General features: G+C 37.0%; 1 protein-coding gene across 5 annotated transcripts in view; it reads right to left on the bottom strand.

Annotated features, from left to right (window-relative positions):
• VPS13C (vacuolar protein sorting 13 homolog C) overlaps nucleotides 1-12782 on the bottom strand; it is a 215679-nt gene that overhangs the window by 120032 nt on the left and 82865 nt on the right. For all 5 annotated transcript variants that reach the window (XM_034783883.1, XM_034783879.1, XM_034783880.1 and 2 more), the window contains 7 exons: nucleotides 11512-11679; nucleotides 8300-8604; nucleotides 6839-6986; nucleotides 6072-6180; nucleotides 5477-5610; nucleotides 3359-3515; nucleotides 1812-1891 (listed from right to left, as the gene is read on the bottom strand). In XM_034783883.1, the coding sequence (XP_034639774.1) occupies nucleotides 1812-1891; nucleotides 3359-3515; nucleotides 5477-5610; nucleotides 6072-6180; nucleotides 6839-6986; nucleotides 8300-8604; nucleotides 11512-11679 (1101 nt within the window). The remainder of the gene's footprint in view (nucleotides 1-1811; nucleotides 1892-3358; nucleotides 3516-5476; nucleotides 5611-6071; nucleotides 6181-6838; nucleotides 6987-8299; nucleotides 8605-11511; nucleotides 11680-12782) is intronic.

The following is a 12782-nucleotide window of genomic DNA, read 5'->3' as shown; positions in this document are numbered from 1 at the left end:
TTTCAACATTGGTTCTCCACTTGTAAGGTAACTCCCGTCCTCTTCATGTGCCAATATATATTTATGCTTGTTTCTATAAATTTCACTCCATGCATCTGAAGAAGTGGGTTTTTTTTTTAACCTATGAAAGCTTATGCCCAAATAAATCTGTTACTCCTCATTGTTTTTGTGGATACAGACTAACACGGCTACCCCTGTGAATGTAATAAGCTTGATCTCTTCTATCTCTTGTTGGTTACAATTATGTACTTTCACATTAAAAAGACAAAGAAACGCACTAAGAGAAAGGAATGCACTAGTATTAAGGACTACTGGACTGAGATGGTGTCCTGGACTTTCTCCCTAATAACCACGTACCTTCTGAAGGATATCCTGCATTGTAGGTTCTCTCTTGCTATAACTAAATCTACATCCATAGCTCACTCCCCTCTGAGAGGCTGCCTTGTTCAGAGTCCATTCCCCACAATTTGTGAACCCTACTGAGCCAGTACCACTATTAAAGGGGTACCTGCCACACAAATAGATATGAGCAAATGTTCCATTATATTTAACAGCACTTTCTTGCAAATAAGGTTGTTCCTTGTGTGATGAATTGGGGATTCTGTCTCTACCACGTTTGAATAGTGGACAGTTTTAAGAAATTGTATCATGTAATTATTGTATCATGAAAAGTCTACATGTATGTGGATCCCCCATGAGTTAACAGGGTTCTATTGTGTGTCTGCCAGGCCAGAGACTACGGAGAGTCATCAGCACTCAAGGAACATTTATTTAAAGTAAAGTATCTTGAGAGAATGTGATAGCTCAAACTCGCAGAAGAAGCTTCCACTTCTTGTCTGAAGGAAAAGGAGTTTCTAAGTGCAAAGTTAGCAGGAGGAAAATAAAAGAAGCAGGTGACTCCCAGCAGGAATTTATAAAGGGACTCATGGGCAGGAGCTGGGCGGATAGAGCCATTTTGCATCAGATTAAGATCAGAGGCTGCTGCAGGGGCAGAGTAGGTAAAGTTGTGGAAGATCCTGCCTGACAGAACACAGATGATCCCTGCCCCAAGGACAGGGTGAGCTAGTGAAGGACATTGTGTTTAGGATGTTTTACTGTTTTGAACGATCTGTACTCTGCTGTGCTTTCCATGATTAAGCATAAAGATGCTGGACTGTACAAAGTGTGTGTTAACTGCTTCACAACAGCTGCACACCCCTAAGAGAGTTAAACTGTAAGACAGAAGTTTCATAATTTTGGAGTCGAGTTTTGGGACAGGGGTATGTTCAACCACTGGGAAATTTGAAGGGTTACTGTTCTGCACCCAGAAGGCTAGGCATCTGGACAATCAGTTCCAACACTTCGAAGGAGGTTATCAAATAGAAGGTTTGCATCTTGAGAGTGCATCTTGCCACCCCAAAATTGAGGCAGTGGCTAGAGTCTCCTCAGACTCCAGAAGTATAATACACCACTGGGAATCCAAAGCACTTGAGGCTTGGATTCCCCTCACAGCAACGCTAGTGGGTAGCCAGGAACAGGTGCTCACTGGGATCTGACACATCTTGTTCCCATTGGGAGAGGATATATTTCATCATTGGAATTACTTCATATTGATTCTTCACATCAGTGAGCACTATGCTTGTTAGTATAAGAGCAGAATGCAGATTTTATTCTTGAAAACTGATAACTGGCACAGGACTTTGATCATTTAGACCCCAATCCTACCAATACTTCTGCCTGTGATTGAAGTTTAATGCAGGTGTGTTTGCTGGATCAGGGCTTTAAGACTGGTTAAAATAATCCAGAGGTTTCAATAAAGATTATACTAAAACCTTTATGTATTCCATTTTCAGAAGGTGTTCACCAGTCTCCTCTGAAGAATTAATAATATGAAGAGGATCTCCTTTTGAGTCTGTAGACAAAAGGGCACATATACATTTATATTACTTCAAATCACTCTGTCTCACATACACATTTTATAAGGAAGCAAGCCCCCATGCAAATGCTTTAATTGTTAATCGACTCAGCTATTGAAAGTGAACAAGTAATGGGTCATAATGAAAATTATTGTAAGTAGTCATTTTCAGTTTAAAGACCACAGATCAAGAGCTATCTAACGAAAAATAAATATTTTATGTAATTTTATCCAAGTAATGGTGTTAGTCGTTTTTATACTATGCTAAACCCATGAAAAAATTTCAGTTTGGAAAAAATGTGCATCTTCCCAGTGCTCCTTTTATGTCATCATAATGACATCAATGGATACCATTCTTTGTAGCAAAGTCAGAATCACTACTCAGTTGTTTCAATTATACATCTAACACTGCAAAAAAAGACCAGTAGTAGCAAGTTTCAGAACCCAGATCAACTGTCTCAAGTTCGTGCAACAGGACTAAAAGTAGTAGCGCAGATCTTCAGGCTCCGGCTGGAGCCCAGGCTCTGAAAACTCCATGAGGGAGGATGGTCCCAGAGTCCAGGATCCAGCCCAACCCTGAACATCTACAGTGTATTTTTAGCTCCATAGTGTGAGCCCAAATCAGTTGGCCGAGACTCAGACTTCCTGCCATATGCTGTTTTTCTGTTGGTTGCTTGGATTTTTGTTTGTTTTTTTTCAATGTAGACACACCCTTAGGAAAAAAAAAAAGTCTTCCTTTTGGACTCAAATTTACTTATGGATTTTTCCTTATTTAAAAAACACACAATAAAAAATGCTGGAGTTCTCATCTTAACATATATCTATTAATGATTAGCGCTTTAGCTGAGAATGAAGTCACACAATTAAAATGAAACTTTCATTGATTTTTTTTTTTTAGCATTTGCTTTTGGAAACAGTACAGCTATCAAATATTTATTACACTATATAATATTAAGGTTGCACAATTAAATTGACAGTTTGTCTTTATTGTGTTGTTAGCTCAAGCTATCACCTGAGTTTTGTTCTTAACCAGACTCCTATCATACACAAAACCATCTAGCTCAAATTAAGTGGTGCTTCAAGCTTGAGCTAGCTGGCCCGACAGAAAGGGCTGAAGCTCGAAAATTGCTGAGGATGCAGCAGCATGAGTTAAAACTCATCATCTGCTAATCTAATCACTCTGTGTACCTCAAGTGCTGGTTTGCAGGGTGGTTGCTCTCACTGGAGCTGTTACTCCATTTGAACTGGCTTAAATGTACTAACTCAAGCTAACTTTTACACCAAAAACAAGGCCTTAGACCATTAAAGACTGACTTATTGCAGCACCATTACCTAAGGACAACGTCACAAAGTTAATGTTGCTGTAGAAATTCATTTCTGCACTTCTAAAATTTTTAACTGTACAACCTTACTGCTATAATGTTTGGGTACTATATACAAAGTGCCAAGTTACAATGCACCTACCAGTAAATTCAAGGCACTTCAAAGTAATTTTATTCAGATATGCTGTTGCAGTCATATCGTGGTTTCCAATTCTGGTTTCACTTCCAAGCTGCAGCACAGTTAGAATATGTAAGGGATGCCCCTCCTTCTGCACCTGTCTCATCAAGGTTACCACAACCTAGGGGGGGGGGATAAATTAAGGTTATATTCCAATAAAGTATTCACTGGTTATAGCAGGTAATTATAATGTCCATAACTCTACACCATCAGCAATGACAGCCTTGACACCTTGTTTATTTACCTCACACATGCCTGTATCTATGCTTTTTCCATACTTCTCTATATGTATGTAATGTTCTCCCAATTCCACTCAGCCAAGCCACTATATCTGTAAAATCCCTCCAGAAAAGTCTTCACTTACAATCTATAGCAACGGTATGAAAAGGGAAAAAGGTGCTCTTTCTCTGGCTTTTTCAGTACCTCCTGGTCTTATCTAGATCAATTTTATATTATAAACTCTTTAGTGTAAGACTTTGTTCAGTGCTGTACACAAAACAAGCAAATGAACACTTAGAAAAATACTAAGTTGCCCTCTCTGGGGACAAGGAGGGGGTAACTGACACTAATGTGAACCATGTGCTATTTTAGATGAGTAATGTATCTAAATCCTCAAGTGAATGAACAGAATGTGCAAGTAAATAACTGTTCTTCCAGTTAGAATCAAGATGATTAAAAAATAACTTCAACAACACCATCAATGTACCCCATCTCAGTAATACACAGTGCTTACCCCTCAACACCTTATGATCTGAGCTAAGGGGAAAAGCCACCATGAGTCCAGATCCAGAGCACAGCAATTTTAGGTAAGAGATTGATGTGGTAGTAGAAAGCATTGCAGGATGCAGTTAGTTTAATGGAATTAGATGAAAAATAATAAAGTGCTTGTTAGAATATTATGAGGAAACCATTCCAGGTAGAGGGGCAGCATGATAAGAGGCATGAAGACAAGAAAGCACAAGAATTATAGTGAGTCAAAAATATTCGGAGGGACATACAACCTTATAATCAAAATGACAATGTTTTAAATGAGCTAACCCCTATTCCCAAACACAATCATGAGTTAAGACCAGATTCTATCCCCAGTTCTGGCCATTTTGCAGCATGAAGCACAGAGAGACCTAATCCGTCCCTAATTGAAGGAGTGAGAGTATCCCTGGCATAGGGTGAAATCTCAGATGGCATAAAGCAGACCAGCTTGATCCTATGGCAACTGTCCCCCAAACCCTGTCATGGGCATCTGCATTCTGTCAATTCTCAGCTAGTGTATATCCACACAGTGGCCAGAGCTAAGGGGATCAAGTTAATACAACCATTAGCGTGATCCAATTTACAACAGAACTGGGGCCACAGCCAGAACATTTCATATTCAGACAGTCTCTGGAAAACAAATTGGGTTCATAATACAGATCAGGCAGCTGATTACAGCTCCTGGATTGCCCTCCACCCTCTCAGAAAAGGAGAAAATTTGGGCCAGTATGTACATTATGAATCAGAGCATGTATTTAAGTCTGACTGAATGAAAAACTTAGAGGCTCTTTTCTTTTTGAGGATGAGAATTTTTATTTTCCATTTTGTAACTCTTCTAAAAACCAGTGATTCTAGGGACTATTTTGGATACCACAAGATTTCTTTGCTGGAATCCAAGGTTTTGCTTTGTTTCATTTTATTTGGACTGACACACAACATTCTGATATTGCTAAAGATCAAAAGCAGAAGGTTGCCAGTATTTACATTTGATTTTGGCCCATTTAAAATTACCTAGGGAAATTATTTTCTATAGCAGCATGCATCTCTTTCCAACATTTCTTCACTGGCTGAGCACGTAACAGATGGGTAACTAAGAACCGCTGGAGGGAAAAAGGTGCTACACTGGGGACCAGGAAGCTGGCATTGAGCTGAGTGAGCTCCACCCACTAGTGATATCCTTAACCAAGGGCAATCTGGTATTCTGCCAAAGTATCCTGCCGAACTGGCTTTATGGTTACTCTGTCCTGGTTGGTACAAAGCAGCCACACAGGGATACAAAACCTGGTCCTCACAGTCAGCCACAAGCAAGATATTGTACAGTTAAATATATACCTCTTTGATTTCAAAATTAAGGAGCATGTTGGTTACATCTTCATGTAATGCTACTTTTGTTGTACCAGGTAAGCTTTCTCCTGAAGTACTCTCATTCTGTGTTGACAGAGGTATCTCAGTTCCTTTAATTTTTCCTGCCATTTTCAATGATTTGTTAATTTCATTCAAAGAAGTGTTACTACAATTCATTTCACACAAGAAACACATTCTATGTATTTTATATATTTAAAGATTTTTAGTGAAAATGTACAAAATTTCTTTCAACTGAGCCTTTCAGTAAAGAATGGAAGAAGGAAGCACTGTTGATTACAAATACTCTCACAATATGACAATATTGGCTAACTCCATATAGATTTTTAGTTAATAACATTGCTCATTTTTACTTCCAATATTTTCACTTTCAAATATATGTTTACATATGAGCAATGTCAACACACATAAATAAGACAAGAAAGCAAGAGAACAAACAATTGTGTAGTAAAAATTGGGGATAGACTTGCTTTTCATTTACATTTAACTGTTCACTTTCACCGAAAATTTAATGAAGACTAATACCCATTTAAAATTGAAGATTGCAGAAGAAAAAGTCTCTTACCTTCCTTTTGCACTATTGGTTTTGCTTTATTTAACATTTCATCTGCTTCACCAAGGTTTTCTGTCAATACTTTAAGCAGAACATTCAAATCCTCTTGACTTAAAATAACCTGTAACGTAACAGCTTAATGTTTTAAAGAATGAATTGTATATGTGTTCCTCTTACTGTTCACCTATATCAGCAAAGCAGCTCTTTATGGCAGGAATACATTACTCTTTATTTATCACGTCTCACTCAGCAGTACCACTCAAAAGAATCAAACACCACAATAATATGGCTTTCATAAATGCAGCTCTATATGTGACCATCCAAGAAATACAAAACAACAACAAAAAAACAACACACAAGTTACGGGGTAAAGACTTTTTAGGAATCTGACTATCTACAATGGAATTCAGTCTTATTTACAACATGTTCTTTCTAGCAGATGACTATGAGATTTAAACTCATCTGATTTTCTTTTTATACAAATGTATATACATTCTTGATCACAGTGTATTTTCTTTAACAGTTTAAAAACATCATTTTAGTTCTATATTCCTGTGCAGTAAAATATTTTTTAAAAGTTGTTGTTTTTTTTAATTCCAACTAAACCTAACACAACACAATGAGTCTCTTCTGGGCCCTAATAAACCTGCATAGACTTAACCAACCTGTAAATTTTTTTTAAAACAAAGAATATTCATGGAATTATTAACAATGTAAAGCTTCACACTATTAACACAACGCAATCAGAAAGTAGTGTGTTTTTTAAAAAAAATACTTACATTCATTGTGTCAAGATGCCCTTTGATTTCCAACATAGGAATTTTGTGATACCAAGTTGCAGCTAGATTTCGATTCACAGACAGATTTAGATTAATAGGATGAAGTATCTGAATGTCAGGCTGTGAAAAACCAGGCTGTACAATTGTCCTAGTAAAGAAACAACCAACAAAAATATGAAACAAACCATATGTTAAGAACATAAGAATGGCCGTACTGAGTCAGACCAAAGGTCCATCGAGCCCAGTATCCTGTCTACTGACAGTGGCAAATGCCAGGTGCCCCAGAGGGAGTGAACCTAACAGGTAATGGTCAAGTGATCTCTCTCCTGCCGTCCATCACCACCCTCTGACAAACAGAGGCTAGGGACATCATTCCTTACCCATCCCTGCCTAATAGCCATTAATGGACTTAACCTCCATGAATTCATCCAGTTCTCTATTAAACCCTGTTATAGTCTAGCCTTCACAACCTTCTCAGGCAAGGAGTTCCACAAGTTGACCATGTGCTGTGTGAAGAAGAACTTCCTTTTATTTGTTTTAAACCTGCTGCCCATTAATTTCATTTGGTGGCCCCTAGTTCTTATATTATGGGAACAAGTAAATAACTTTTCCTTGTTCACTTTCTCCACATCACTCATGATTTTATATACCTCCAGCATATTCCCCCTTAGTCTCCTCTTTTCCAAGCTGAAAAGTCCTAGCCTCTTTAATCTCTCCTCATATGGGACCTGTTCCAAACCCTTAATCATTTTAGTTGCCCTTCTCTGAAGTTTTTCTAATGCCAGTATATCTTTTTTGAGATGAGAACACATCTGTATGCAATATTCAAGATGTGGGCATACCATGGATTTATATAAGGGCAATAAGATATTCTCCGTCTTATTCTCTATCCCCTTTTTAATGATTCCTAACATCCTGTTTGCTTTTTTGACTGCCGCTGCACACTGCGTGGACGTCTTCAGAGAACTATCCACGATGACTCCAAGATCTTTTTCCCGATTAGTTGTAGCTAAATTAGCCCCCCATCATATTGTATGTATAGTTGGGGTTATTTTTCCCCAATGTGCATTACTTTACATTTATCCACATTAAATTTCATTTAATTCATTGTTCTGACATTTCAAAAAACACCTCAAAGCTCAAATACAAACATTCTTGAAGTGTGTTTATGTTTTCATAAATAGAACACTATTTGAGGTAATGTTGCCTTTTGTTATCAGTCAACTCACTATTTAATGATTTACAGCTTTACTTACCTTCACAATGGAAAAAATAAACACCTTTTTATCCTAAATTCATCAACTAATTTAAGCAATATTTGAAAAGTAATATTTTGTTCTATCACATGGAGTTCTAAACTACAGAGGAGTTGCATTAAATAACTTCATAGCAGGTAAATTACTAATAATTAACTGGTGAATTTTCAGTTCAAGCTCAAGATAGTAAAATCAACTATCATACCTAGACAGCTTAAGCTTTGTGAGCTGCACATCCATTTTATCAATGACTGGAGGAAGTAAGCAGCCTTCAGCAGATACCAGGCTAAACTTGTTTTGTACCCTGATCAGACCAAGATCTATTAAGACAGCATTATGGGACACTGAAGACTGAGGTATGATTATAACTGGCGCTTTCAGGTGAATATCCATTGAAAGGCGAAAACTCCTCTGAGCCAGATCTTTCACGCTGGTAGCAGCCTTTTCTGCAGCTTGAACTGTAGCAGCACTCAGTGCCCCCTTTGCTGTTTGAAAGTTGTTCAGAAAGTTCTGTAACAAATATAAGGGGGTGGAAAGAAAAAAAATAAAGATACAGCTTAGCTGCTCTCCTATTGTATAACTAATGGTTAAAAGCAAGTTTCTTATCTGTTAACCTTTTCCCATGGCAAGATAATGTGGGTTGACAGATCAGATATGCCCTGTTATCTGTCAATCAGGAAGGAAGTTACCAATCAGAATTAAGCATTTTTTGCACTCATCTAGACCTCCATCACCTATTCCCTACAAGGCGGCTCTTCAGTTTGGTGACTTTTTGACATGTCTATTCATTTGGTTCTCTCTCCCTGGTAGCATTATCGCTATTCAAGCCAGTACCTAAATGGTGAGTAACTACATCAATGTCACCATGTCATGGAAAAATACCACCGGTAAGATACATGTTTCTCCAATAGCAAGAATGCCACAGGTACAATCAATTCACACAGATTAGTCCTTGCAAGCTTCTTTCTTCTCACATGGTGGCAACTGATACAGTGGAATTGTCTCTAAGCTTTAAGTTAATCATGAGTCTATCATGTAATAAGCTACATGAGAGCAAAATCAGAAGCTGCCAGAGAGAGGTAATCCACAGACCTCTTCTTTTTCCTTGGAATCTGGAGCTGGGTAAACAGAGAGTGGGACTTCCTCCTCTAGATTAAGTTTAAGAGTTCTATGGGAATGACTGTCAGAGGATCTTAATCAATTTAGCGATTTCAGAACTGTGGGAACTAAATCTCCTGATTATTGTGGAAAGCAGAAATTGTAATAGGAAGGAAACTGTTTTAGACTTTCTCTGACGTTTCGAGGTTAGGTCCAGAACCCATACAAAAAGAGTTCAGATCCCTTGAAAAGAGACAGTAAGTGCCTGAGTTTGTAGGATGGGTCTCCTGTCCATGGACAGAGAGCTCTGAATGCCAGGAAGGAGGATTCTAGGATGCCAGCCCCTCAATGGATGGATTTCTGGGACTTTACCAAATAAGTTAGTGGCCTGTATGTGCCTGGTGAAGTTCCTATGGACAAGTCTGGGTACTTTAAAAGCTGAGGCAACCAGGGATCTAGCTAAGATAGCACCTCAGCCAGAGACACAAGTTGCTTCTTCAAGCAAAGCAAGAAGTGAGCTGAGGAGCATGCCTGCTGAGAGGAGAGAAAAGGTGCAGCCTGGCACAAAATAGATTATATTTTCACTAGCACCTCCCAGTCTTACTGGGAGAAGACAAGCCAAACACCCCTTCTTTGTGCCACTTTCACAACAAGAAATCAATGCATGGATAGATAGTGCATAATGTTAACATTAATACAGAAAATTTGAAAAACAAACACAGGCAACAATAGAGATAACTTTGTGAAACTGAAAGCTAAATTAAAAATATTAAGCTTTATGCTCTTTCCTCTAGTTTGCTTAACAAATCTAGTAAATGATGGCTTCTTCAGAGTCTTCCCAAAAGGAATATAAAAAAAATACTGGCAATTCTAATAATTTTAGATTTAATAATATCTGTGATCGATAGAGTGAGAATACACATGTGTTTCTTAAGGTTTTACTAAAGGAAGATACATGCATATGCTAGGGGATAATTCAGCAATAATATTGTATTGGACATATTTAATTGATATGTCACTCTCTTCTTCATCAAAATTGTTATTTCCTAATTTCCAGATTCAAAAAATAAATATTTTCCCCTTAAGCATGCCCATACCACTATTCCACAATTTTATAAAAGTGTAGTTATTTTTCTTTACACTATTAATGTATTTTCACAGACACCTGAATGATTTGGACACCTGGGTCTCATTAGTTTTAATGTAAATTTGGCATTCAAATCATTTTAATATAAACTGGACATTCAGCTTTGAACATCTCAGCCCAGACCAAAGGTACAATGGTTTCTATTAATCCTAAAAGAATGTGGTTCCATTTTCTTGGGACATTCAGAATTAGAAGTACCACAAATTAACTAGTAAAAGTCTTGTAAAAAGAATACATAAAAAAAAATGCTGAGCATTAGTTAAAGCAAAAGAGGAAAAATTTGGAATATAAACTTTTCCCAGAGATCACAGACTGAGGATTCTATTGGATAAGAGAATGGGGCTACTGGACACTATAGAACACTCATTCAGTAACAGTGTAAACAGCTTGTCCTGCTTAAACTGGCATTTTAACAATTTTCACCATTCTGCTATTTATCCAAATGTAACAAACCTATTTCTTTAGCATGATTCACTCTTATGTCAACAAATTGCCAGCCTTCATGAAAGGAATCAAAACTCATTAGCCTCAGGGCACAGCAACATTGCTCTTTTGCTCACAAGTCAGCTAAAGAAACCCAAGATGTGGCTAAGATCAACAACATTCATTAACTGCATTTTAAAAAGTCATTTTTCAGCAAACAGTTCTGAAATATGGAGAACAGAGGTCATAATGACATCAGCTTTGAAGTACATCCTACTTAGTTTGCATCCTGTAAACTAGATACAAACATTTAACTCATCAATGTTATGAAGAGCAGAAAAGCAAATAGAAATAAGTCTCATGAGCTATAGGTTATGATAGAGGTAATCAACTGCAAGAGAAGATCATCTCTAATAATGCTGGGTTTTGCCTGATGAATTTAAGTCACTGTGTGTGATGTTGAGAAAGAAAAAACACGTTTCAATTCTGATTAACGCCATGTCTCATTTTTGTAAAAGATGTTGATCTACATGTGCTTGAAACTCCATCTATTTAAATCCAACATATATTAAAATTAAGAATTTATTCTACAAATTAATGCTTTTATCTAACCTTTGTCCTCCTAGTATGTATTTAAAACAGTAAACCTGTCCTTTTTGTAATGGCAACTGCAAGCTACCAGTGGCTTTCATACAGCAGAGGTACTCAAACAACTTGAACTGGTAATTCAGTACAATCCGCAATCTTACCAGAAGTGACATGAGGAATTTATGAAGATAAACTATCTGAATGCAGCCCACTTTCAGAGAGACAATGCTATCCACTTTGGACATATCAGTGTAAGCTTCTCCCTCAGTAGCATCTGGATACAGTGCCAGGTTGAAACTGAAGACTTCATCTCCTACTATAGAGACAGCCTGGAGAAGACATAGGTACAGGATCCTCACATCACTATTCCCGGTTCTCAAGTAAATGCAAAACAAAATGTTTATCTACTTTTCATATTACCCTCCTGAATGTTTATGAATAAAGTAGGAAACTAAATATGTAAACAGCAGAGAAAGCAAATACATTAGTCTAAAATGGATACTCAAAAGATTCTATTTAAAAACAATTTGCACATCCATTTTTCAAATATCAAATCCATCTGCTAGTTTGTCTTCATAACCACAAAATATTTTTATTTTAAGCCCACCTGGAGGCAACTTAGCTTTTTCAGTGATTGTCTTTAATGCAGTACATGCATGCAATAGTCTATAAAACTCATTTAATATTGAAGTTAAGCCAAGCTAGGGGTGTTCATTCGCAAAGTCTATTTAAACACTTCATGCTCCAGTTAAAATTAAGGAGCCCTTTAAATTATACAAAATTCAATATACAGGTATAATATAAACAATTCTTACATCTGAAACTTCTCATTCTTAGAGCACAGATATTTATTTTAACTCTTCTGAAATTTGTTAAGAATTCCTTTGTCATTTCAGACCTATGATCACGAAAATATTTTAAAACTAATTGTCAGATATTCACACAGCACTCCAATAATCCAGTAATTTGTCCTCATTTAATCTTCAATCTTGGCATGAACATCAATAAGGAATTGATTTGCATTCTAAATCCAAGAGTAACTGGTTAAGTATCAAAAAGTTATGGAATAGAGACAACATACAGACTGTGCACAGTATACCATTTTCCTCATTTATCAACGTATGCAGCACAGATATTTTGTGACTGATACCTGCAGACAAAATTTGATCCCCTAGGACTTGTTTTGCATTATCATCTTTTTTTTCCTTTTTTTTTTCTAAAGTCTTCTGAATCTTCAGTACTATTAAGAAGGCATTAAAAGCCCCACACTTCTGTCAAACTCTGAGCTGTGATGCTTGTAATTTTTGCTCTTTATGGCATACAATTTAAAAGTAAGTCTAATTTTAATATCATGTATGTGCAGTCAGAGTAAAAATCAGAATATATATTTGACTTTCCTTCATCAAATAAATCTGGTTTCTCTGGTCAGTTT

Source organism: Trachemys scripta, chromosome 10 (genome assembly GCF_013100865.1).
Source record: "Trachemys scripta elegans isolate TJP31775 chromosome 10, CAS_Tse_1.0, whole genome shotgun sequence".
In the NCBI taxonomy this organism is placed as follows: domain Eukaryota; kingdom Metazoa; phylum Chordata; order Testudines; family Emydidae; genus Trachemys; species Trachemys scripta.
The sequence above is the reverse complement of the archived record's forward strand: the minus strand, read 5'-3'. Positions and strand labels throughout refer to the sequence as shown.